General features: G+C 43.6%; 1 protein-coding gene across 1 annotated transcript in view; it reads right to left on the reverse strand.

Moving 5' to 3' along the window:
* Nucleotides 1-27,959, reverse strand: part of rgmd (RGM domain family, member D) — a 148,340-nt gene that overhangs the window by 15,554 nt on the left and 104,827 nt on the right. The window contains exons 3-4 of the mRNA XM_063032033.1: nucleotides 10,205-10,353; nucleotides 9,418-9,947 (exon numbers count right to left, since the gene is read on the reverse strand). Of these exons, the coding sequence (XP_062888103.1) occupies nucleotides 9,418-9,947; nucleotides 10,205-10,353 (679 nt within the window). The remainder of the gene's footprint in view (nucleotides 1-9,417; nucleotides 9,948-10,204; nucleotides 10,354-27,959) is intronic.

Here is a 27,959-nt window from a genome sequence, read left to right on the forward strand (position 1 = left end):
TCTTTAAAAAGGTGCCTGATATTTGTTTGTAAAGGAACAAGACGAAAAGCAGCATTTTCTCCCCCAAATGAAAAGCAAAATTAAAATGAAAGTTTTGTTAAGGACCAGAAACATCTGGGAAGGACTGGGAGTTCAACTGCACTGCCATTTTGTACCTGAGACCCCAAAGATGAATACAGCTAGGATCGAGGGCAATGAAACAGAAGGACTCTTAGTGGAATGAGTGCAGGGCCAGCTCCCAGAGGATTAGAATCCGGAGCACAACACTGCTTATTCACCACTAATTGGAAGTCCGTTTGTGTTACCAATTTAGCTCCGCAGGGACGCCTGTCCCAATGGCAAGAAAGAAAAAAAAACTGGCAAATATCCAGCTTCTGGCTGGACACCACCGTTAAAAAAAAAAGCTGCTTCTGTTCACGCAACAAGAGAGTGGTTTAAATATACTGCAGAAACTGCACTCTTCTCTTGTTTTCTCGTCATAGACAGATTAGGGGTTTGTTTTAGTGACTGCAGATCTCCCAATCCCACCTCTGTGTTACTCCAGACTATTAGCAGGCTTTCTTTGTTACTCCAATTTTCCATTTACATTTAATCAATTAACTAAATTTACAGTACTTTTTATACGCTGCTGAGTTTCTCCTGCAAATTCCCTTTTCAACACTGCTGCAACAATTTGCCTGTATTTTCCAGTTCTCTTAATTATCAGTGCTGCAATTAATGATTGAATTGTCCTGTGGATTGAACTGAATACCACGGAACTATCTGGTTACAGACAGGTAGAATGAAACCCCTCATACAATGAAATGTCCCTAATAAAACAAACAACAATTTAAAGAGCTTTACAAGGCAACAAAAATAAATAATTTTATTATAGCAACATCAAGTATATGACTTAGGGTCACAGTTAAGACTCTTCCTTAATAAAATACCTGCATTCAAGAGGTCACCTTCTTTACACTGGGAGGCCAGTCTCCGAGCATAGAAATCCCACAGGAGATTGGCCTATAGTCAGAACCTGGCCTCTATTGTTTAGGTTCGTTCCTTGTGGGCCTCTTAAAGGGGCCAACTCGAAATTTACCAAACAACGCAGAGTTTTGCACAGAGCTAATGCCACCAGCAGTTCATTCTCAAGGAGTCAGCCATGGTTGCTGCCTTGATCAGGAAGATTTGAATTCCCGCTCCTGGGAGCTGAGCACACAACAAAAAGAATCCAGCGCAGCAGTCCGGTCCAGTACATAGGGAGTGCCGTGTCCCTGGAGTTTCAGCTTCTTGGATGAGCAAGAGATCCCATGGTACTACTTCAAGGAAAAGGAGAGCAACTCTTCTCACTGTGCCAACCAATCCCTTGATTTAAAAAAAATCAGTGGAGGCAAAAGCTATATATTGACACCTTGGGTCAAAATATCTGCATCGGGGTCTCAACCTGAAATATCAATGTACACCTTTCGCCTCCACAGATCCTGCTTGACCGGCTCAGCTCTTGCAACATTCTGCTAAAAAACCGTAAGGCATACGTGCAGAATTAGGCCATTCAGCCCATTGAATCCACTCTGCCATTCAATCATCCCTCTCAATCCCATTCTCCGGCCTTCTCCTCATAACCTTTAATGTCCCTACTAATCAAGAATCATATCAACCTCAGTTGTAAACCTATGACTTGGCCTCCAAATATCTGCAGTCTATCTTACCTTTACCCCTTGGCCAACGCCACCAAAAGATTATTTGATTATTACCTTGTGTGTGTGTGAGCTTGCTGAGTGCAAACTGGCAGCTCATTTCTAACAGTGACGGCACCTCAAAGAATGAGCTGTAAAGAACTGTGGGATCCTGGACAATTGTGACAGATGCCATAAAGAGTTAGTACTCTTCTTTCTCAATCAGATCACTCAGTGCCAAATGGCCTATTCCTGATCACGTACTCTGTGGAATAAATCTCATGAATTTGGCACTTGAGGGGTGTAACAAAATAGGCAAGAAGCAAATGGAGATCTGAACCATTGCTGTGGGACCTGAAGCAATTAACTGCCAGATATCTTGGTCAATCTAGACGTTAATTGCCCCGTGATTTTAGCTTGTTTGCACCATACAGCCACAAGCCTGCAACCCACTCCACTCCGAGACTGCTTTCGTCAGATAAACAGCTGGGAGCTTCAACACTCACAACTTTTGACCCATTTTGTCAAGCACCAAGATGAAGACAGAGGTGTTGTCCTCCTTGGCACAGTCTGATCGGCTTCATGTAAATGGAAAATACTTGTACATCGTCTCCTCCCACGCCAAGTATTTCCTACCCCAGACCTTGGAACTCAACACACAGGATGTGATTCCAGCAGAAGCCCACAGTTCGTTGAGAAGATGCAGTTCAGCTGCTTGTGTTGCTGGGATACTAAGTGAGAGAAGAAAATTATTTATGATAATTCCCCTTCTCTAAAATGCTGCCTTTCACATTAGTCAGGTTGAGACTATGCGGATTCTGTTTAGCTCCTCATCTGAAGGACTCACCCCAGACTGTGCAGCACTCCCTCAGCACCTCTGGGTTTTGAGATTCCTCTTAAAAAAAAGATTTTGGGGAAATCTCAAAAAACAGTAAACAGCAATGGGAATTTCCATTGATTTCGTGGTCAAATACATCAATGCTAAAGAGTTCCAGTGCTTGAAGTTAAAGCTCATTTGGCTGACCTTCTTCATCGCACACACTGCTGGACCACACAGGCTGATAGAGCACATCTCTGTCACCAATCATCCCCGTGGTAAAAATCCACCCATTTTCAGTCATTCTGCTGCGGCACACTTAACTTTGCTCTGTAAACGGAAACTTAACCAACTAATGTTTAGGAAGGTAAACTTGCATTCAGTAAGTGATAAGGTGTACAATTTAAGAGAATGCATGCACTAAATTAACATTTGATATCACATACTTAAAACCAACCGTAAGCCCCGAAATGATTTTTATACATTTCTTGACCTTTCCCCATTTAACAAGCTTGCAACCTTAGGATTCAATCTGGTGAATCTTCAGACTAACCTGGATCAATAAGGTCCTGGTGAAGGATCTCCGAAATGTCAACTGTTTATTCATTTCCATAGATGCTGCCTGACCTGCTGAGTTCCTCCAGCATTTTGGTTGTGTTAACGAACAAATAAAATCTCTCAAACAACAGGAATTCTGCAGATGCTGGAAATTCAAGCAACACACATCAAAGTTGCTGGTGAACGCAGCAGGCCAAGCAGCATCTATAGGAAGAGGCGCAGTCGATGTTTCAGGCCGAGACCCTTCGTCAGGACTAACTGAAGGAAGAGTGAGTAAGGGATTTGAAAGCTGGAGGGGGAGGGGGAGATGCAAAATGATAGGAGAAGACAGGAGGGGGAGGAATAGAGCCGAGAGCTGGACAGGTGATAGGCAAAAGGGGATACGAGAGGATCATGGGACAGAAGGTCCGGGAAGAAAGACGGGGGGGGGGGGTGACCCAGAGGATGGGCAAGAGGTATATTCAGAGGGACAGAGGGAGAAAAAGGAGAGTGAGAGAAAGAATGTGTGCATAAAAATGAGTAACAGATGGGGTACGAGGGGGAGGTGGGGCCTAGCAGAAGTTAGAGAAGTCAATGTTCATGCCATCAGGTTGGAGGCTACCCAGACGGAATATAAGGTGTTGTTCCTCCAACCTGAGTGTGGCTTCATCTCCACAGTAGAGGAGAAATCTCTCTACCTCTCACACTCTTCCTACAGATGCTGTCTGATCCATTGAGCGTTGTTCAACACCCACAATTTTCAAACCTAGGCTTCAACCAAATAACCCCGCCCTGGCAATAGTTCTGTCTTGAGGGACCTGGGAGTAATTGTTCCGAATCTGCTTTCAGCTGCTGATGGAAGATCAGCACATGTCCGCTCGCCCTTTGAACCCACAGAGCTGGGCACACAAACTTAATGCAAGCCAAGACCAATTGGGTCTTGTAGCAGTCCAAAGTCTTGGCATTTCCTGGAATCTGCACATAGACACACTGATCCTTGGCGCTCTCAGCACAATACATAGTGTAAACGAAACCACATTCATATAACATGCCAGGATATAGTGGTACATACCTTAATGTTTAAATAAATGGTTCTTTGGTTCCAGTGCAGATTAAACCAAAAGAATTTGGATCAGCCACAACCAAGCTAATGTACCGCAAAACTGCCAAAGGAAGCCACTCGGTCCATCGAGACTATGCCAGCTTCCAGCATTGTAAACCTATCAGTTCCATCATATCCTCAGAACCTTGCAAATGATCCTCTTTCAAGTGCCTACACTGCTATTTGAAAGGTGACCAATTATGCTTCCACTTTCTCGACAAGCAATAACTGCCATTCAGGACTACTCTTTGCATTAGAAACTTTTCACTCACATTCCCTTGTAAGATTTGGCAAAATTTGTAAATCTGCATCCTTCCGCTAATGAGGACTACTTGCTTGCTTCATGTATAGAATAGGTAATGGGCTGAATGGCCAGCCCATTCTATATAAGGTTTACACCCTTCACTTCAAACTCCACCCGCTTCAGCCTCAAGCATTTTCAGCTGGAAAATGGGACTGAAAATATCAGCTGTTTCATCTACTGGGCAGCACTCTGTGGAAGTTGCAAATCTACACCCGGAGTTGGGGAGACTGCTTCCTCTGAAAAGCAGTGCAAAAAAATACTGAAGCTAGAATCACAGGCCTGGTACAAAATAATCGACACTTCTACCATAAGTGTACTCTCACAGGTTTCTACTTATTACCATCTTGGATTATTCTCTATGTTAAGCACCTGGGGGAAGTCATCAGTCCTCCCATAACAACAAGCCCTGAATAAAATCTTCCCTTCATACTTTAGGTAAAAGTGCATTCAAAGTATGAAGTTTTGAGCAACTGAAGATCACTGCATCAGAGTCAATCACACTGTAGCCAGGTCAAAGGCAAAGCCCAGCTTTTCTAGCTGTGACACAACTGCATCAGAGCAGAATTAGGCCATTCAGCCCATTCCATCATGGTTGATTTATTTTCTCTCTCCATCCTATTCTCTTGCCTTCTCTGCATAATCTTTGACGCCCTTACTAATCATGAATCTATCAACCTTCACTTTAAATATACTCAATGACTTGGCCTCCACAGCTGTCTGTGGCAATGAATTCCACAGATTCACCACCCTCAGGCTAAAGAAATTTTACCTCATCTGTTCTAAAGGGGTGTCATTCTATTCTGAGGCTGTGCCCTCAGGTCCTAGACTGCTCTACCATAGGAAACATCCCCTGCATATCCAAACAACAGGAATTCTGCAGATGCTGGAAATTCAAGTAACACACATCAAAGTTGCTGGTGAATGCAGCAGGCCAGGCAGCATCTCTAGGAAGAGGTACAGTCGATGTTTCAGGCCGAGACCCTTCGTGGCCCTGCATATCCACTCTGTCTAGGCCTTTCATTACTCACTAGGTTTCAATTAAATTCCACTCCCCGCCATTCCCCCATTCTCCAGCATGTACAGGCCCAGAGCCATCAAACAATCTTCATATGTTAACCTCTTCATTCCCAGCATCATTCACACGGACCTCCTCTGGCCTATCTCCAATGACAGTGGTTCCTTTCTTAGATAAAGATTTGGGTTTGGGTTGGGTGCATTTTCCGAAAATAAAATTGGGTTTGGGTTGCGTGCATTTTCTGACAAAACAATTAAGCTAATGCCGAGCCAGATAGCCAGTTCAGTATCACATCTTCTTGGTACTGTAGATGCCATGACAAATAACGGCCACAAACCTGTGGGTATGTATTTGCATCTTCCTTGTCTTTCAATTGAGGAGATCAGCCAACCTTCCCTCCTCTAATATGAAACTAGGCCAGTCAACATGGTGACAGTTGAGTGGCCAACTATGCCACTTGCTTTAAGCAGTATTAATGTTGGCCTAGCAATGACATCAGGATTCCCAAGTGTCCCTGGGTCAAACAAAGTAAGGAAGATATTATAACAAGACTTGGCGCTCAGATTGGTTGCATCTAATTTCACACCCAAGCAGACTAGAGATCCCAGATATTTTGAATGGCAATGCCTAGGGGAAAAAATGGCCTCCTGACAAATTCCCCTTGCATTTTCTGATCACCCTTCTTCAGACTCTGTGTTGGCTTGCTGGCAAACTCAAGGCTCAGAGTCTGAAAGGTGTGATTTCTGAGATCCCATGATGATTAAGGGAAATAAAACTTAGTCCAAGCTTTGCATTTTTCCAAACCTCTATTCTTCTCTTTTAGATTTAAAAAAAAATTACTTATTCACTTGCAATGTTGTCATTTTATTTTCTATCTCTACCTGCCATCTAACTGAGCAGCCCAAATACATTGATAGAAGTGGTAGGCTGGATCAGGACAGAAGGGAAAGGACAGGGGAATATCTCTCACCTTCCCAGCCAAAACTTTCTTCAGCTATCACCAAGTTCTCATCAAATAGGCTGTCATCTGATTGCTGAGCACGCCACCTTCCTTTGTACAAATAGTGTTTTGGAGGCACAATAAAAATAGTGAAAGCACTTCGAAAGTGATCTGCTAATTAAAAAAACTATTAAAAAGCTATTTTAAACTTGCTGGTAAGCCAACGTGACATGTACAGCACTGCAATTTATACACCATTGAATTGTCCAATAAAATTAAGCTTGATTGAATACAAACTCTTCCGCCCCAATTTCTCTTTGTTAATGCTTATACTTCTATACATTACTAGTATTTTTCTAAACCTTACAAATAAAATCGGTAAGCAGTACTTACTGAATGAAATTAATTGTTACAAAAACCTTTTTAAAGTTTATATGAAAAAGTTAAATATACTAGGAAGTCCCAGAGAGGTGTGTTCTCAAAATAGGAAGTCCCCAAAGAAAAGCTTGAGGGAGCAGAGGGGCATTAATACTTTGACCTTTTACGGTAATTAATTGTTGCGCAAATGTAATTCCCACTTGTGCATATAACAGCTTGCAAACCACAAAAATAACATTACACAAACTTAATGTTAAGAGCTTTGGGATATTAAGAAAGTTACTGGATAAAATCAAAGCAGAAAAGAGCAAATATTGAAAGTTCAAAAATTTATAAAAATTTCATTACAAGGGAATACACATTAAAGTACACATGAAGTTAGCAAAGAAGCCTTTGCCACTAAAGGGTTAACAGAGCTGTGCTAACTGAACACTCAGAAGCCCGGAAGGATTGGTGTGAAAAGCGCTTTAAGGCTTTCCAGGTAGAGCGGGAGGGATCTGATTACAGTGCAAGACTCCACTCTTCCAATCTGTCATGACTATTGCTGTTTTATGAGACTAAAAGACAGCGAAAGCACAACAAACCACAACCACTCTAATCACCATTAAAATTAGGAATGCTGCTTGGAGTTCAACACTGGTTCAAAACTGATGAGGGGGCCAGTTCCAATTGTTACAGACTTTTACAATAAATTACTAAATGTGAATTCTTTTAGGAAAGGTTTAAATTACCAACCCCTTCTGGAAGCAAACAAAACCCTTTGTGTAATCAAGGCTTTTGTTATACAACGTAAGACTTTTCTGCATATTAATTTTAGATGAAGTAAAAGCACTATTGTTAAAAGTTTATAAATAGTCACATTGGCACTGAAGTATTTTTAATTAAAGATTTTTCCTGAAGTATTTTTTTAAATTATAGTTCCCCCTCCCCACTGTTTCTTATGACAAAACCTAATTCAAAATAATATCTGCCCTACCATAAACTATATCTCAGCACCTTCCATAACACATGGTGGCCACAGAAAGGATGCATTTATTGAGCATCATCATAAAGCTCCCTCCACCAACAGCCTTCCAGCACAAGATGCAGCACCAGGGCTGCCCCACTACGCCAATGGGAATAAATGACGAAGAACTCCACTGTAGCAGCCCCTCAAAAGGGTAAAGGACACCGGCCACAAATCTCACCAGATCTTCGGCACTTGCAAGGAAACTGCAAGGAGAACAATCACCTCTCGAAACTGTACAAGCGATTTTTGATGGAAAGGGAACAGAACCATGCCAACTCAGTGTCATCCCCCCCCCAAGTACAAAAATGTTGACATACAAAGAAAATCTTCAGTCATCACACTTAAGAGAACACAATTATAACATAAAGGGTGCATCCTTCAAAGTGTAGTAATCCGTCAACATCAATTAAACTTGGAATTATAATCCTCATTATGTTTGAAATGCTTATTCTTTTCAAGACCTGATTTACATGAACACTTTTTAAGCAATGTCCATGGTAAAATTTGTTCAATGAAGGGCGGGCAGGGAGGAGGTAAATAAAATTCAAGCTTTTCAAACCTCAAAAGAAAATCTAACTCAATGGATCCTCAGCATTCCTCTACACTGTGCGTGAAGATAAGTAGCAGTTGTATTTTTCACGTTTCATTGCCATGGCTACCGAGCATTGTAGGATACAAGCCACCCGATGTCATTTGAAAGTCACAAAGTGTGCCTGTGCTGGCAGTCGACTGCCGTCTTTGGACAAGGATGCTGTGTTCTTAATGTTCACTGCAGTCTCTCCTTTATACAACTTCTGTTTTGTTACCGCTTCAAATTTAACAAGCTCAAGCAGCAAACTTAGTCCGTTAACAGAAATTAATTGTAGAAATTTAGTCATTTAACCCATTATGTCCAACCAGGAGAAATAAATGACTGTGGATTTTATATATATACACACACATTTAAATGAAGTTAAATCTTTATTTAAGAGTCAGAATAATATTTTCTTCAAGTGCATCCGTAACTGATTCGAGTTAAATCTATATATTGGGGGAAATTAAGTAAACAAGCCAACCACAAAAAGGCAGCATTTAAGATGAACTATGGCTCAGAGGGATTCTTTTGGAGGAGTGAGGTTGTTTGACAAAATAAATAATTATGAGCCAGTGATTAATCAAGTCTGTGGCAGAGTAAAAGGTAATTTAAAAAAAAACACTCCTACACCTTCCAAAAACTATTTTTTCAACAATCCACTCCAGCTGCTTTAAGGGATAAAACACATCCATACATTAAGCAAGAGAGGCAACCATTCACACGTTAACTCTTTACAAGTTTTGAAAGTGTAGTCCAATTAATCCCACTACCCCCGATGTGTCCCAAAACTATTTTCCCTCCTCCTCAACCATGAATTCCTTTTGTAAATTATTATGACCGGCTTCCATTGCAATTCATTGCCGGACCACAACCCTCTGTGCACAGTAAACAGAAATCTAACTCGTCCTTCGTTCGGGATCTTTCAACAATTAAAAAAATCAGTATATTGTTTGGATAGGCTCCTAAATCCCAATTTAATTCGGCAGAGGGCACTCGCATTTCAGTCCCTTGGAAACAAAAGCATAGGAGATTAAATGTGTGAGCAATGTGGAAGGGCTTCGCTTGACTTTGTAAAAGCACATTTACCTTACTGGTGGCTGTGGCGCTAGAGTCCTGCACCACAGGTACATTGGTGACCTGAACAGACAGGTAGTCGCTGTCGATCAAGGGCCAAGCCCCTTCCACTTTGCACGTTTGGAACTCGTCCCGGAATGTCCTGAGATGGGGGTCGCCGAACAAGCCACAGTGTGCAAACTTCGGGGGCTTCTGCCCACCGTCTCTTAGCGAGTTGACCCTGCCCTGGTAGCTACACAGCTCCGGCAGCCGGCTCCGCTCCGTGCCCGCCGGCTTCACAGGGGCCGTGGGTCCCGTTTTGGAGCAGTTGTGCTGTGCCATGAGATCGTTGATGCCCAGCACCGCCGAGTGATAGACCAGGTCCCCTCGGCAGTACTTGGCCGTCTTCTTGGTGCATTGCGAGTAAGCTCGCAGCGCGATGCAGAAATCGCCGCCGTTTCCACCTCCTCCTCCCTCCGATTCCTCTTGCAACCCAATCCCTGGAGAGGTAGCAGCCACAAATTCGGCGTTACATCGCTGGATCCTACACTGCTGGCAACGTACTGCAAGCAACAAGAGTAGGGCATTAGCAAAAGAGCGAAGAAACAGTTTTACAACTTTAAAACTTTTTCCAAACTACCAAAAGTTTTTGCAAACTCAGAGTAAACTTCAGATTCTCCAAGATACTTTTGCATGCTACTTTTAAAAGGGCTTCCAAATTCCGTGATACTTGAATATATTCTCCTGAAGCACAGCAAGTTAAAGTTGCTTACTTTCAAAATATTTAATGTTTCTTTCACAAATACACGATCTTTTTTACCTGAATTCAGACACATTGAGAAAACAAGCATAGCAAAGACGGACGAGTAAAGCTTTTTAGCCAAAGGGTAACGGCTTCCTTTCCCCATGCCAATCCATCCAGCGCGGCTTGAGTCTGTCGACTGCTCGGCGAAGTGGACGGCCCTCCTTCTGTGGGAAGAAAAACTCAAGAATTTCAGCCGCAGCCTGTCGCTCAAAACGTCTGAGACAACCCAACTGCTGGGCGAACCTGGTTGACAGCCGCTCTGGCCAATCACGAACGACTAGATCCTTTACAATTAAAGGGGAGAGTCGTCCGTTTTAAAAAGCGGGAAAATAAAAGGCCACATATCCCACCACATTTCTCTTAAACCACTGTTTATTGCGAATTCTAGCTATTCTGCGGCATTGAAGCGCCTACACTAAGAGCGTTCATTTAACTCCCCAATGCTTTTAGAGATACAAGATACTGTAAATGCTGGAATCTATAGCAACAATCTGCTGAAGAAATTCAGCGGGTCTGTGGAGGAAGTCGACCCTTCATCTGTACTGGAATGTCGACTGTCCATTTCCCTCCACGGATGCTGCCTGACCATTTTGTTCGTCGCCCTTTAATGGGTGATCTCCGTAGAAATCGGAGAGAACGAGAGGAATGAAACTTATCAATTACCAATAAAATATGATGGTATTTATTAACACTTACAGAAAATGGGAAGACGGTATAGGTTGGTGTTTTCTTTTGAAGGCTCAATGAAAAGGTAGGTAAGGTGAAGAAAATCACGAGTACAGTAGCTATATAGGGCGAACAGCAAGGTCCTGGATCCTATCGGTAACCGGTAACTTAAATGTTCATTGGTGAAAGAAATGTCATTCAGAAAGAGGTGAGGAATAAAAATTCAGTACCTGTGAGGTGGTGGAGGTAGAAACCCGCGCTGAAAAAAAAAGATGAGCACTTGGAAAGTGTGGACTGGTGGAAACGCACAACTTTGTGAAAACCCACAGGACCTTCAAGATTGTGGACTGAAAGCCAGAGAATTGAGACTGACCATTTTTGTTTGCCTCGCATGGTCAAAGTGAACCGAAAGTGTGTCATAAATGTCTATGGCAATAAAAGGAGTGTAAATTACAATTGACATGAGATGTAAAATGCAATTATTCGTCGAAAAACTTTTTAAGAACCTAGCTATACATGTGTTAAATATTGTTGGCTATGGGTAGTATCTGAGCTGCTGCCATGTCTCACTGTCCAGTAGATTTACGGGGGTTGTGCTGCATCGTCAAAAGTCCCGAATTTCGGTTAAAGCTCAGACGAAGTTAAACAGCGTGCACTATTTCGAAGAAAGGCGGGGGAGTTCTCATCGATGTTCTGGCCAGTGTAAATAGAAAAGAACATTTATCTCGCCATTGCCGTTGGCTGTGGGATTTAGCAATCTCCACATTGTGTGTAAATTTCGTGTCAAGGAGCCAACAAAAAAAACGTTATTCTCCAAAAAAAAGAGGTGAAAGGTGTTCTAAATTTTTTTTGCCATTTTCGTGGGTTTCATTCTCCACCTCCCCTTTAAATGCCTGGCTAGCCTCGTCCATGTGAAATAGGCGGGGATGCAACATGTTAGTTTGAGGTTGCAAGATTTGGGAAGCCAGTGCTTCGCTTTGCCTCTTATAGTCTCCGCCTTGCGGTCAGCACTATTGGCGCACAGCAGCCTATAATAAGTGCAATCAACAGTACTGACGAGTATTTACAAGCGCATAATCTGCAATCCCTTTATCAGGGTTGAGATCAGTGAAGGAAGGTTGTTAGTTAGAGGCAATCATCAAGCCAATCTTGTCTTCAAAGGCATTGGTGGCCTCCGAGGTGTAAAGTTTGCCTGGCGATGAAATATTGTTCTTTGTTCTCATTGCAGACTTCCCACATTTTAAATGAGAGGTTTTTGTTAGCATAATTGAATGGAAAGATATATTTTCCCTGGATTCGTATAATAGTGGTCGCAGAACTGTTTTCAGCAATCGGTTTAAAGCTCTTTATTCCCCCCCCCCTTCGTTATTTTGCAATGGTGTAACTTCTTGGCATTAACAATGTGGAAATTTCTCCCGGCTGGTTTTGCTTGCGTTGTTTATTTGCTTGATGATGCCTGGTCTTGGGATTCACGCACACAGACAAAAATTAGCAGCAAGTGTAGTTACATTCGAAAATAAAAACAGGAAATGTCATGAATTCTCAGCACGTTAGAGAGCAACTATGAGGAGAGTAGTAGTTACCAGTACATCATCTTGGATAAATTCTGATGGAGTAATCTCCAGAACTGCCCCTCTCTCTGTATATGCAGTCCGACCTGCTGAGTAGTTTCAGCATTCTCTTTTATTTTAGGTTCCCAGCAACTAATATTTGATTGGTGTTATCTTGTTGAATTTTCTGTTGCTAAACAGTTGCTAGGGCAATGGCAATTTTTTTTGGACCAGCTCAGTTTGAAGTAGGTGGGAATCATGTGCTCGGGAAAGAATGCAACAAACACGAGAAAATCTGCAGATGCTGGAAATCCAAAGCAACACACACACACGTACACAAAATGCTGGAGGAACTCAGCAGGCCAGGCAGCATGTATGGAAAAGAGTAAACAGTCGACATTTCGGGCGGACACCCTTCATTAGAATGCAATGAGGTCTCTAGACAGGGCTGTAGAGAACTCTGAATTCTGTTTAATTGCAGCAACTGCCCCAATACTTCCTTATGTAGCTTGGCATCAGTTTTATTTGATTAAACTTCGAAAAGGCACCATGGAAAGCATTTGCTATGTTACAGGCACTATACAAACTGGAGTTCACCATCATTTTTGTACTTAACAGTGTCCAGTGATGGACTGCTGGGCTCTGGAGGGCAAGTCATTGGGTATACTTAAAGAGAAGGTTGATGGGTTCTTCACACAAACAACAGGAATTCTGCAGATGCTGGAAATTCAAGCAACACACATCAAAGTTGCTGGTGAACGCAGCAGGCCAGGCAGCATCTCTAGGAAGAGGTACAGTCAACGTTTCAGGCCGAGACCCTTCGTCAGGACCTTCATCGAGTCTGCTCCACCAGTCAGTTGTGGTTAATTTATTCTCCCTGTCAACCCCATTCTCCTGCCTTCTCCTTGTAACCTTTGATGTTCTTGCTAATGAAGGACCTGATGAGATATTAAGCTGACACTCCATCTACTTGGAAGACGAAATGGAGGAGTTCCCTCGGCACAACTCCCACCAAGATCATGACAGCTCTTTCCAGTAGCCCAGCCTACACAGTAAGACCTTAGCAACACACAAAATGCTAGAGGGACGCAGCAGGCCAGGCAGCATCCATGGAGGGAAGCAAGTAGTCAACTTCGTGAGCCAAAATTCTTCCTCATAACCTTCACCAGTGTTTTGTCCCGAATCACCGACCACCCACCTCCCTCCAAGCTCCTCCATCTTGTGTGCATGGCTCAAGATTACCAGCAGAAGGGGAGGAGCACCAGAGGAAGGTAAGGAGATTAGGTGAGAGAGGGAAGTGGGAATGGGGAATAGTGAAGGATGGGGAATAGTGAAGGAGAATTGGGGGGGGGGAATTACTGGAAGTTTAAGAAATCAATGTTCATGTCATCAGGTTGGAGGCTACCCAGAGGGAATAGAAGATGCTGCTCCTCCAACTTGAGAGTGGCCTCATCGTGGCAGTAGAGAGGCCATGGACTGATAGGTCGGAATGAAAATGGGAAGTAGAATTGAAATGGGTGGCCACCGGGAGATCCCACATTTTCCAGTTTAGATGCTCGGCAAAGCAGTCTCCCAATCTATGTCGCGTCTCACCGACATACAGGAGCCTCACTGGGAGCACAAGATACAATATGACTCCAACAGACTCACAGGTGAAGTGTTGCCTCACCTGGAAGGACTGTTTGGGGCCCTGAATGGCAAAGGAGGAGGAGGTAGAAGGGCAAGTGTGGCATGTGCTCTGCTTGCAAGGATAAGTTCTGGGAGAGAGATCAGTGGGGAGGGATGAATGGACAAGGGAGTCGCATAGGGAGCGATCCCTGTGGAAAGCAGAGAGTGAGGGGGAGGGAAAAATGTTCATGGTGATGGGATCCCGTTGGGGACAGTGGAAGTTATAGAGAATTATGTGCCGGACATGGAGGCTGATGGGATGGTACGACAAGAAGAACCTTAACCCTGCTGGGGTGGTGGGTGGATGGGGTGAGGGCAGATGTGCAAAAATGTTAGCGATGCGGGTCAGGGCAGTATTGATGGTGGAGGAAGAAAAAAACCCTTTCTTTGAAGAAGGAGGACATTTCTTTAGTTCTGGAATGAAAAGCCTCATCCTAGAGCAGATGCAGTGGATTTGGAGGAATTGGGAGAAGGTGGTGGCAGTTTTACAAGTGACAGGGTGGGAAGAGGAATAGTCCAGATATCTGTGAGAATCAGTAGGTTTCTAAAAGATATCAGTGGATAAACTGTCTCCAGAGATACAGAAAGAGGAAGGAGGAGGCGGAAATGGACCTGGAAAAATTTGAGGGCGGGGTAGAAATTGGAGGCCAAGTTGACGAGCTCGGCATTGATGTAGGAAGCAGCACCAGTGCAGCCATCGATGTAGCGTTGGAAAACGATGTAGCGTTGGGGAATGACTGTTTTGTAGCTGACAAAATAGCAGGCATAGGTGGGACCTATGTGAGTTTGAAGGAAGCGGGTGGAGCCAACGGAGAAATTTTGAGAACGAGGGCCAGTTCCACCAAACGGTGGAGAGTGGTGGTGGAGGAGAACTGGTTGGTGCTGGTCTCCAGAAAGAAGCAGACAGCTTTTAGGCCTTCCTGATGGGGGATGGAAGAGTATAGGGACTGGACATCCATAGTGAAAATGAGGCGACTAGGGCCAGGGTACTTGAAGTCATTGAAAAGATCAAGAGTGTGTGAAGTGTCACGGATGTAGGTAAGAAGGGACCGAATCAGTGGGGGCTTAAAACAGAGTCAAAGTATGCAGATACAAGTCTGGTGGGGCAGAACAAGCAGAAACCATGGGTCTACCTGCACAGGTAGGATTATAGATCTTGGGAAGGAGGTAGAAATGGGAGGTGTGGGGTAAGGGATCTATGAGCTTGGTGGCAATGGATGGGAGGTCCCCAGAGTTAATAAGATCAGTAATGATCATATGACAATGGCTTGGTGCTCCTTAGTGAGGTACTTTTGAAGGGGGTAAATAAGAGGAGGTGTCTGAGAGTTGTTGCTTGACCTCAGTGAGGTAAAGGTCAGTCTACTAGACTCCACACCACACTTTGTTATCTGCGGGTTTGGTGGTCAGGTTAGGATTAGTGCAGAGAGAATGGAGAGCAGCCCATTCAGAAGGAGTGAGGTTAGAATTGGAGAGAGGAGTAGCAAATTCAAGACGGTTCTGATGTCCCGTTGGCAGTTGCAATGAAAAGATCCAGAGCAGGCAGAAGACCAGAGCTGGGTGTCCAGGAAAAGGAGGAGGGTTGGAGACAGGAGAAAGGGTCATCATTACGGAGTGGAGAGTCCTTGTCAAAGAAGAAGTCACGGAGACGGAGGAAGAAGAGATCAGTGTCGTGATGGGCGCGGAACTCACTGAGGTGTGGGCGCAGGAGGACAAAGGTGAGTCCAATACTGAGGATAGAACATTCCACCTCAGAGAGGGGAAGGTCACAGGGAATTGTGAAGACCGGGCATGAATGAGAGCTGGGATCGGTGGGGTGTTGGTGAAGTGGGATGGTAGTGTCTGAGGAGAGGGGTGGATTGGGGTATTCAGGGAAGGTGGGTTGAGAGGAAAGTGGAGTCTCCGAGGACTCAAGAGCTGGCTGTGGAACCTGAGAGAAACGAGATGGCACAGTGATGGGGGATGGAGGGGAGACTGGGGTTTCTGCGGCAGCATGTAAGGTACCGGCCTGGAGGTGCTGTCAGTCAAGGTCCAGGCTGGGATCGGAGATGGAAATTGTGCAGTAGGCTCTTTGAAGATGTCCAGGGTCTTTGGTACTCGCATTGATAGCGATGATCAATTTGGGCTGATCTTTCCTGGCCAGATCCTGACCATTGTTGGCAGCATCTTTTATCGATCTGGTTATAGTTACCATTCTATAGCTTTGCTGAGTATGCCTGCAGGAAAATGAATCGCACAGCTGTATGTGGTGACATTTATGTATTCTGATAATATAAAATTGACTTTGAATTTTGGAGTGTTTCAATCAAAGACTGTACTACAACAGAAAATGGAAGATTACTGAAGGGAATAGATTAGGGAAAAATAGTTTGTATCATGCAATCTGCATCTAAGAAACAACCCAAGGATATCCAAACTCTGCAATGAAATATTTTTGAAGTATCCCTGTTGTAACATGGACAACTTCTACAGATCAAATTCTTTCATGATTTCAACCACTAGTTTAGTCTGAGGGTCGAATTTTTGATTCTCTTAGCCAATAATTCAGGTCAAAGGTGGCTTCTTTCCATTCCATTTCTGTGAGGGCCAGGTGTCAGGTCCACATGCAGTACCACAGCTGGGAAAGAAGGTGCTTAATGGGGCAAATAATCTGTTTTTCTACCTGTTATAGGTGCTCCCAGTAGAAAGACTAGAGAACCTTAATATCTACTCAAGCAACTTCTCAGTGTATCACCACAGTTTCAGCATAGGTTTCATGCTCAAGTCTCTGGAGTGGACTTGAACTTCAGTGAAGCTTGAACGTGTCCCAGCTGACACTCTTTGGTCAACAAGCAACACCTAGAGTGAATGAGGGGCAAAAGACAAACAATTGAGAGTCAGGTCCTACAAGCAACTCGATTAAGTTTGATGGCCATTGTGCCAACCTGGTGTGCTGAGGAAATTAACCTGGGAATTGCTGCTTCCTGATGCCCGTCTCAGGGCTGCCCTAGCTCTTGGTGGTGTGACTGATTTACTACACAGACTTGAGCCTGACATCTAGACTGATACTGTAGTGATAGACTGAGGGAGTGTTTTCTGGTACTTGGTGGACATAAAGAACCTCCTGTCTCTCTTTTGGGAGTGTCAGAAAGACACCCCGCCAACTGTTCCATCATGCACGCTCAGACCTGATGTGTGATAATGTCTCTGGAACCCACATTGCCCTTATCAGCTACCAGTGGGAGTAGGAGTTAGCAGTCTTGATCCTGAAGACAGGATCAAGATCCCAGTGCATTACCTCTTTTGAGGTGGCAGTGAAAATTCCTGCTCTTTCAATAGCTTAGGAATTCCAACTTCTTGTCTATCACCCGGTTGCACTCACATAAACAGTGATGAAATGCATTGAGAGCTTGGTCATTACTAGACTGAACTCCTGTCTCAGCAAGGAACTGGACCCATTGCAAATTGCTTATTGCTACAATAGGTCAACAGCAAACACAATCTCAATGGCTCACCACACAGTGTTAGACCACCTGGACAATACAAACACCTACATCAGGATGTTGTTCATTGACTATAGTTTAGTATTTAATACCATCATTCCCCCACAATCCTGATTGAGAAGTTGTAGAACCTGGGGCTCTGTACCTCCCTCTATAATTGGATCCTCAACTTCCTAATCAGAAGACCACAATCTGTACAGATTGGTGATAACATATCCTCCTTGTTGACAATTAACACTGGCGTACCTCAGGGGCATGTGCTTAGGCCTCTACTCTACTTTCTATAGGCACATGACTGTGTGGCTACACATCGCTCAAATATCATCTTGTCAGGGCACTGGAGCAGGGATCCAATCACAGACCCAGTGCTGTGCACACAGTGATATTAATTGAGTAACAAATCCCAAGGTACGAACAAAGTCAGCATCAAAGTTCAGGCAGAAATCAAAACGTCTAGAGAAATCCAGAAACCAGAATCAGGAAACAGGCAGACTCAATATTCAGATGGACAGAGTACAAATACAAAGGCTCAGGAAAATTCACTGGCACAATCTGGCAACAAGCAGGTGCAAACACAGGACTGAAATACACTGAGCAATAAACAGAGAGGCAGATGATAGGTGGAGCACAATGAGACTCAGGTAGCAGCAATACAGGTAATAATGAGAAACAGGTGAGAGACGGAGTACTCAGTAATACAGGGGTTGGAGTAGAGCAGGAGCGGGGACAGGAGCACATGGCAATACAAAAGCACAGACTGACAGCTAGGGGGAAACACACAAAAAGACAGAGTTCAACTGGAGGTACTGACACATCTATAAATTTGCTGACGATACGTTGGTAGAATCTCAGGTGATGACGAGAGGGCGTACAGGAGTGAGATATGCCAAATAGTGGAATGGTGCCACAGCAACAACCTGGCATTCAACATCAGTGAGATGAAAGAGCTGATTGTGGATGAAGGAATACATACCAATCCTCATGGGGGGGTCAGAAATGGAGAGAGTTAGCAGCTTCAAGTTCCTGGGTGCCGAGTCTCTGAGGATCTAACCCGGTTCCAACATATCGATGCAGTTATAAAGAAGGCAAGACAGTGGGTATACTTCATCAGGAGTTTGAAGAGATTTGGCATGTCAACAAATACACTCAAAAACTTCTATGGTTGTACTGTGGAGAGCATTCTGACAGGCTGCATCACTGTCTGGTATGGAGGGGCTACTGCACAGGACCGAAAGAAGCTGCAGAAGGTTGTAAATCTAGTCAGCTCCATCCTGGGTATTAGCCTACAAAGTACCCAGGGCATCTTTAGGGAGCAGTGTCTCAGAAAGGCAGCATCCATTATTAAGGACCTCCAGCACCCAGAGCATGCCCTTTTCTCACTGTTACCATCAGGTAGGAGGTACAGAAGCCTGAAGGCACACACTCAGCGATTCAGGAACAGCTTCTTCCCCTCTGCCATCCGATTCCTAAATAGACATTGAGTCTTTGGACACTACCTCACTTTTTTCTAATATACAGTATTTCTGTTTTTGCACATTTAAAAAAAAATCTATTCAATATACGTCATTAATTTACTTGTTTATTTATTATTATTTCTTTTAATTTTATTTAATTTTTTTCTCTGCTAGATTATGTATTGCATTGTACTGCTTCTGCTAAGTTAACGAGTTTCACGTCACATGCCAGTGATAATAAACCTGATTCTGATTCTGAAATAAAACAAAGAGCATCAGGATACAATTGCAGCCGAGAGGGAGAGAGAGGGAGAAGATTACCAAAAATGAATTGCGTTTTGGAACTGAGGGGCTGTAGATCGATAAAAAATTCCACTAACAACTAAAGCAGACTGAAAGTCTTTGTGACTTACTGGATGAGGTTGTAAAGGTTATTTCCTGAAGGAAGAAGATGCTTGTGCTGTTCTGTTGGATTATGGCTAGCTGAACCCTACTACCTGCCTTGGTTTTATCACAAGACTTGCAGTTATACTCCACTCACATCTCTTTTTCTGAATCTTCCCAAAATGTTTTACAGCAACCTAAGTTATTTTGAAGGATTGTTGCTGCATAGCAAGATCCCACAAAAACAGTGATTTAATGTCTGGCAACCCACATCAAAGTTGCTGGTGAACGCAGCAGGCCAGGTAGCATCTCTAGGAAGAGGTACAGTCGACGTTTCAGGCCGAGACCCTTCGTCAGGACTAACTGAAGGAAGAGTTAGTAAGAGATTTGAAAATGGGAGGAGGAGGGGGAGATCCAAAATGATAGGAGAAGACAGGAGGGGGAGGGATGGAGCCAAGAGCTGGACCGGTGATTGGCAAAGGGGATATGAGAGGATCATGGGACAGGAGGTCCGGGGAGAAAGACAAGGGGGGGGGGAACCCAGAGGATGGGCAAGGGGTATAGTCAGAGGGACAGAGGGAGAAAAAGGACAGTGAGAGAAAGAATGTGTGTATAAAAATAAATAACAGATGGGGTACGAGGGGGAGGTGGGGCATTAGCGGAAGTTAGAGAAGTCGATGTTTCGACCATGATTTAATGTCTAGATTGTGTTTCTTGCAGAAATGTTGGTTTGATGTCAAATATTGGCTTCAGGATAGCCATGTTTCCAAATGCGGAAGGTTGATATAGCTAGGGTATCTAAGGCTTTTGCACAGTACTGTATTTGTCAACATGGAGGTGGGTGGCGTGAGTCCAGACACACCCAGCCCTGAGACACCAGGCAAGGTCATTTAATTCCAAACAATTGGTTTATTGATCATTACAGAACGTCTCTCTGGTGCTTCCCACTCCCTCCCCTCTCCCTCCCCTCTCCCTGTCCCCTTCCCACTCTCAGTCCATAATACAGACCCATATCAGAATCAGGTTTATCATCACTCACATGTCATTTTTTTTTTGCGGCAGCAGTACAGTGCAATACTTAAAATTACTAGAGTACTGTGCAAAAGTCTTAGGCAGCCTAGCTATATACAGTATATATGCCTAAGTCTTTAACACAGTACTGTAAATGCATCTTACACTTCCTATCAATTACATTCTTGAAGAATAAAATTCATTTGCAATGCTTAAAGGAAGTCATTAACTTTAGGCATAGTATTGCAAATCTAGTGTAAAAGCTTATCTTTTTGATTGCACAGGTCTGGTGATTCCTCTGTCACCCTCTACACAGGAATGCATGCAAACACTGCAGAACATGGAAGAATTGTGCAGATTTTAAAACGCCCTCTGCAGGTGGGTCCTAGTATCATGAGACATTAATAGGGAAGCGAGAGTAAACTTTTTAAGCAACACACATAAAAGTTGCTGGTGAATGCAGCAGGCCAGGCAGCATCTCTAGGAAGAGGTACAGTCGACGTTTTGGGCCGAGACCCTTCGTCAGGACTAACTGAAATAAGAGCTAGTAAGAGATTTGAAAGTGGGAGGGAGAGGGGGAGATCTGAAATGATAAGAGAAGACAGGAGGAGGAGGGATGGAGCCAAGAGCTGGACAGTTGATTGGCAAAAGGGATATGAGAGGATCGTGGGACAGGAGGCCTAGGGAGAAAGAAAAGGGGGAGGGGGCAAAAACCAGAGGGTGGGCAAGGGGTATAGTGAGGGGGACAGAAAGGAGAGAGAGAGAAAGGACGTGTGTATATAAATAAATAATGGATGGGGTACGAAGGGGAGGTGGGGCATTAGCGGAAGTTAGAGAAGTCGATGTTCATGCCGTCAGGGTGGAGGCTACCCAGACGGAATATAAGGTGTTGTGACTCCAACCTGAGTGTGGCTTCATCTTGAGAGTAGAGGAGGCCATAGACAGACATATCAGAATGGGAATGGGACGTGGAATTGAAATGTGTGGCCACTGGGAGATCTTGCTTTCTCTGGCGGACAGAGCATAGGGCCATCTATACCCCTTGCCCATCCTCTGGGCTTTCCCCCCCACCGCCTTTTCTTTCTCCCTAGACCTCCCGTCCCATGATCCTCTCATATCCCTTTTGCCAATCAACTGTCCAGCTCTTGGCTCCATCCCTCCCCCTCCTGTCTTCTCCTATCATTTTGGATCTCCCCCTCCCCCTCCCACCTTCAAATCTCTTACTAGCTCTTCCTTCAGTTAGTCCTGACGAAGGGTCTAGGCCCGAAACGTCGACTGTACCTCTTCCTAGAGATGCTGCCTGGCCTGCTGCGTTCACCAGCAACTTTTATGTGTGTTGCTTGAAATTCCAGCATCTGGAGATTTCCTCGTGTTTGCGTAAACTTTCTTCATCCTGATGAAGGGTCTCAGCCCGAAACGTCGACTGTACTTTTTTTTTCATAGAATGCTACCTGGCCTGCTGAGTTCCTCCAGCATTGTGTGTGTGTGCTGCTTGGATTTCCAGCATCTGCAGATTTTCTCTTGTTTGTGATTGGACTACTTACTCTGCGAAGTCTCTTCCAGCGATGCCTACCCTGAAGAAGCTTAAATCTGCCCTTTGACAGGAGGTCAGTGAAACCCTGTCTCACTGCTCCCCCTCTGTGATCTCTGCTGCCCTCTAACATGCTCACCCAGACTCGCTACCATAGCCGCGTATCCTAAGGGTCCTGATGAAGGGTCTTGGCTCGAAACGTCGACTGTACTCTTTTCCCTAGATGCTGCCTGGCCTGCTGAGATCCTCCAGCATTTTGTGTGTGAAACTTCCTTCTATAAGTGGGGGGTGGGAGAAAGAAGTGCTAATTCTTGCACAGCTGGAATGCACCTGATGTGGATCAATTTAATTTTATACAGTGTGGTTATCTTCACTCTAGCTGAATCCACAGTCTGCGTGACTATCTGCAAATTATTCACAGCTATGTTGGCTCATTATTCCGAGGGGCTGTGGGAAAGGAAGGACTGATGCTGAAAGTTTTAGGTACGGATTGTGGATGGATAAGCAGATCTACGCTCAGTGGCCACTTCATTAGGTACACCTGCATACCTGGTCATTTATGCAAATATCTAATCAGCCAATCATATGAAAGCAGCTCAATGCATAAAAGCATGCAGATGTGCTCAAGAGGTTTAGTTTATGTTCAGACCAAATGTCAGAACGGGGAAGAAATGTGATCAAAGTGACTTTGACTGTGGAATAATTGTTGGAGCCAGATGGGGTGGCTAAAGTATCTCAGAAATTGCTGATCTTCTGGGATTTTCACATCCAACCGTCTCTAGTATTTACAGAGAATGGGTGAAAAACCAATGAAAACATCCAATGAGTGGCAGTTCTGTGGGTGAAAATGCCTTATTAAAGAGAGAGGTCAGAGGAGAATGACCAAGCTGGTTCAAGCTTACAGGAAGGTGATAGTAACTGAAATAATCGTGTTAGAACAGTGGTGTATAGAAGGGCAACTCTGAATGCACAACACATTGAACCTTGATGGGCTACAGCAGCAGAAGACCATGAACATACACTCAGAAGCCATTTTATTAGGTACCTTTCAATAGCCTTTGCGTGAAAAAATATCGTCCTGCTCTCTTGCAGTTTGTTAAATCTGTAACTGTGGTAAATCTGCTCCTTCAGGAAAAGGATGCTAATTAAAGGCACAGTATCCTTAGGATTGTCCTATTAATCCCATTACACTTTTTTCACATTAATGCTCACTGATGAGAACTGGCCTTCACCACAAATAAAACTGTGTTACTTTTAATGGGACACAATTTTCAAATTGAAGATTTAAATATTCAATTACTTTCCTTTAAAATATAAAATAAAGCATATGATTATGCTAAGGGGAGGGGCTGTCACAGAGATTGTTTTTTATGAGATGGAACAAACAGCCACTGTAGGCCAAACAAAAGCGATACTGTCTCTTTAAACTTCTCGACAGCCATCTGCTAAAGGCTGTAAAGCACAGATGTTCTAGTACTGCAAGAAAGTCACTGGCCTCTGAAAAGTGGTCAATTTCACCTCTTTAACCCTTTGGTTGGCTGGCTGCCTGTGGTTCATTGATTCTCTCTCTCTCTGTTTCTTTCTGACTCTCTCTCGCTCTCTAACTATCTATCTATCTATCTATCTATCTATATATATATATATATATATATATATATATATATATTTCTCTCTAACTCTTTATCTATCTCTATCTCTCTTTATCTCTGTCTCTCTATCTATTCTATCTCTTTCTCACTCTATCTATCTCTCTATCAATCTATCCACCTCTCTCTCAAACAAGAGAAAATCTGCAGATGCTGAAAATCCAAGCAACACACACAAAATACTGAGGGAACTCAGCAGGCCAGGCAGCATCTATGAAAAAGAGTACAGTCGATATTTCAGGCCAAAACCTTTTGGCAGGACGCATTTCTCTCTCACTATCTATCTATCTCTACTCCTTGCTGGCCGCGTTTCGGGTCTACTCCTTTGGCTCCCGCCTTTTTCTTCATTCGCTTTCTTCCCTACATCGCCATATCATGTGAATTATATCAGATGTCAATGAAAGCAATATTAATTTCTCAAAGACATTTTGAACATAGTGAAGTTCATGATCTTGGTATTTCTCAGAATGATATGTAACCTAAAGAGTGCTAATGAATTTGTAGAATGATTATGGCACAGGAAGAGGCCAGGTGTCTGCTGGAATCTGTGCCAGCTCTCAGCAGTAATCCAGTCAGTTCCTTTTCCTATAACCCTGCAGGTTCTTTCCACTCAAGCACTATTCCAATTTCCTTTGGAAGGCTCGGATTGATTTTGTTCCATCACTGCTCTACACAGTTAATTTCAGACCAGAATCATGGAAAGACAAACAGAGTTAATGTCTCAGGTCAAAGTCTCTTGGTAAGGGAACTTCATGCCAAAATATTAACTCCGTTTCTGTTTCCACAGATGCTGCCTGATTTACTGAATGCTTTCGTGTTTTTCTTTTTATAAAGTCCCAGCATCGGCAATTTTTTTTTGCTTTCCAGATCATTATTCCGCATGCTGTAAGGTCTCATCTCTCCTTTTTATCCCCCACCCCCCCCAAGTGTTTGTTTCTTCCTCCGGTCTTTGAACTACTGCTAACAGGAGCATCTTCCCTCTACTTAACCATCATGATCTTACAAACCTTTATGAAAAGCTCAGTGCGTCAGAGTTCAGAGTTCAATTCGGCTGCTCTCTGCAGGTCCTTCCCATGAGTGCATGGATTTCCTCTGGGTGCTCAGGTATCCTCCCACATTCCAAAAATGTATGGGGCAGTAGATTAATTGGTCATTGTGAATTGTCCTGTCATTAGGCTAGGGTTCAATAGGTGGGTTGCTGAGCAGAGTGGCTTGTTGGACTGGAAAGGGCTGTTCAGCACTGTATCCCAAAAAAAATGAATAGATAGATAGATAGTTAAATGATAAATATGTATTCAATGTTTTTTGTCCAGACAGAGCAACCCCTGCATTCTCCAGAGTACGGCTAAAACCCTGCAACCATTATAGTAACCACCATTTCTGGTCTCTTCTATAGAACTTTGCATCCTTCCTAAAGTGAAGGAACATGGATGCATTTTTAGCCTCACCAATGTTTACATACATGTTCAATATAACCTTCTTGTTCTTGTAGTCTTTGCTTCCATTTATGAATCCTAAAACCCTGTGTGGACCACTAATCAATCTCCCAAGGTGCTCCGCCACGCTCAAAGATTTATCCGCAAGTGCATCCAGGCCCTTCTCTCACTGCATAGCTTTCAGACGCGTGCCATTTAGTGTACATAATTTCCTTAATTTTACACAATTTTTTATTAAAAATTTATCTCCCACTTGTTTGCCCATTCTGCCAACCCATCTAAGTCAATTTACAGTTTATTACTACTGTGGTTGAATGTTGGATGTCAGACTGGCAGAGAGTGGATGAGGCCCCCCTCCCTCCAGGTAGGTGAATTGTCAATGGATTCTGGAGTCAGACTTCTGTACGGGCAGGAGGAATGAATTCTCGCCATGACCCCCTGGAATCATGAATCGTTGAGACTGGGTGTTTGAGGCCTAGTGTTGTGGGATCGATGCCGAGGATCAAGGCCTGAGGGTCAAATCAGAAGTTGGCCGGAGCCAAGTATCCGAATCTCAGCGAGTCTGCTGGGAAAATCAAAGCCCAGTGTCTGTAGGCCCGAGTCTGCTTTTGGAGACGGGTGGCTGGAAGCCCGTCTTGGGGTTAATGAACTGTTCGTATGCATGAGGAGGGACGAATGGAGCTTGTTTTGCTGTTGCTTTTTGTGCTCTATGTTGTTCTGCCAAGCATTATGGGCATGCTAATTTATTTATTTACTTATTGAGATACAGCACAGAATAGGCCCTTCCGGCCCTGTGATCCACGCCATCCTTAACCCCCCCCCCCAATTTAATCCTAGCCCAATAATAATTTACAATGACCAATTAACCTATCAACTGGACTGTGGGAGGAAACCGGAGCACCTTGAAGAAACCCTTGGAGGAGAATATGGAGAGAACGTACAAAATCCTTACAGGCAGCAGCAGGAATTGAACCCAGGTTGCTAGTACTGAAAAGCATTGCGCTAACCACTACGCTACCATGCTGCGCTTGGTACCAGAATGCGCGGCGACACATGCAGACTGCTCCCAGTGCACCCTCAGGTGTGTTGGTTATTAACGCCAATGACACATTTCACTGTAATTTTTTATGTACATGTGACAAATAAACTTGAAGATTGAATCTTGGATATTACTGTTCTTCTGAATGTTAATTGCACATCCAAGCTTTATGTAATTTATAAACTTTTAAATTTGTAAATTTTATTCTTTGCATCTGTGTCTGTGCTAGTGATTTCAGTCAACATTAACAGTGGGCTCGGGTGTTGGAATGTTCTCCGTGAAAGAGAGACAGGTGCAGATGCAATAACATCTTCCAAAAGGAAACTGGATAAATTACCTGTGGTGGAGAAGTTTATGCTGCGATGATGATTGGGGATTGAGGAATGGATTGATAGCTCTTTTAAAGAGCCAGCCCAGCTATAGTGGACTGAATAGACACCTTCTGTAGTAAATCATTCTGTGTTTCATTGAAATCTGGATTCCTAAATGGTAATGCAGGGAGTTAATGTATTCTCTGTTTGAAGCATCACAGCCCTTTTTAAATCAAGCTGATTGTTTCTTTTATACTGCAAAGAAACTGGCCTTTCAACCCTCAAGTTACCCCGTTTCTACACTAATTTTACTTTATTCCCCTTTTCTGTGTATGCTTTGTGTTGTGTGTGACTGTTGGTATTGTGTTGTGCGCATTGATTCCAGAGTAACGCTGTCTCGTTTGGCTGTATTCATGAGTATTTAAGTGCGGGTGAATGATGATTAAACTTTAATAGAGTTGAATTACATTCTCCTCAAACTTTTCCTAGATCCTACTTACAATGACTCATTTCCTTATTAAAATGTGCATCTTTGGGACGTGGGAAGAAAATGGAAAATCTAGGGCAGGGGTTCCCAGCCTCTTTTATGCCATGGAGCCTTCCAATAAACCGAAGGGTCCATGGACCCCAGGTTGGGAACCTCTGATCTAAAAGAATCCCACATGGTCACAGTGAAAATGTGCCAACTCCACATGGAAAGCTTCAGAGGATGAGAGCTGAACCTGGGTGGCCAGAGATAAGAGTCTGCCACTCTGCTAGCCTTGCCACTGTGTCACCACAGGAAACGCTTGGGTGATCTGTAATATTTATGAATGGTGCTATTCCAGTGTAAGATCTGGCCACCACTATAAAAGCCAGCAACTTGTTCCTGCCCCAGATATTTCTGTTATCTCTCATCCCACAGTTTTTATGCCTTTATTCTAACACCCAGCCTTGAACTCACATTGACCTTTCTTAATACAATAAAATTGAATAAAAGAAACCTGTACCATTCCTTCATACCATTCGTTCACCCAGCTCTCTAGAGAACATATCGCGGTACACTGCTGAACACATCAGCATAAGATGGTAACAGAATTAAAGGATTCTCATGAAGACAGGAGCTTCATTTGCATCTGGATGTAACCAAAGGAACAGGGTCCCAGGGAACGAAGGAAACCCAAGTGGAACAGATGCAGCTTTTGTATTCCTCAGCACCAGCTGTTCCTCTCGGAATTCTCCTCTGCTCTAGGAAATGAAACCTTAGACTTCACGGTACAAATCCTAAGCTAATCACTTATAGCAAGCTGGATGGTATTAACCCCTCTTCCTCTGATAGAGTGAGGGAGGAAACGTAACTGAAAGGCGGTTAGAAACACCAGGTTTGTTAATCACATTTGGAAAGTTAGCAACGCATCATTTACAGCCAATAGGACACTAGATAGAAGAAAACAAAGACTTGCAGCAATTGAGCAACTTTGAAAAAATTCCAAATCTCTTTCCAGTGATGAATTATTTCTAAAGTTTTTCTGGGGCAGTAGGGAATTGACAGGGAAGTGGAGATGAGAATGAAGCAGGACAGCTCTATTGATACTGAGTGCAAGGCGTGCTCAACA

The sequence above is a fragment of the Mobula hypostoma genome, chromosome 24 (genome assembly GCF_963921235.1).
Source record: "Mobula hypostoma chromosome 24, sMobHyp1.1, whole genome shotgun sequence".
In the NCBI taxonomy this organism is placed as follows: Eukaryota; Metazoa; Chordata; class Chondrichthyes; order Myliobatiformes; family Myliobatidae; genus Mobula; species Mobula hypostoma.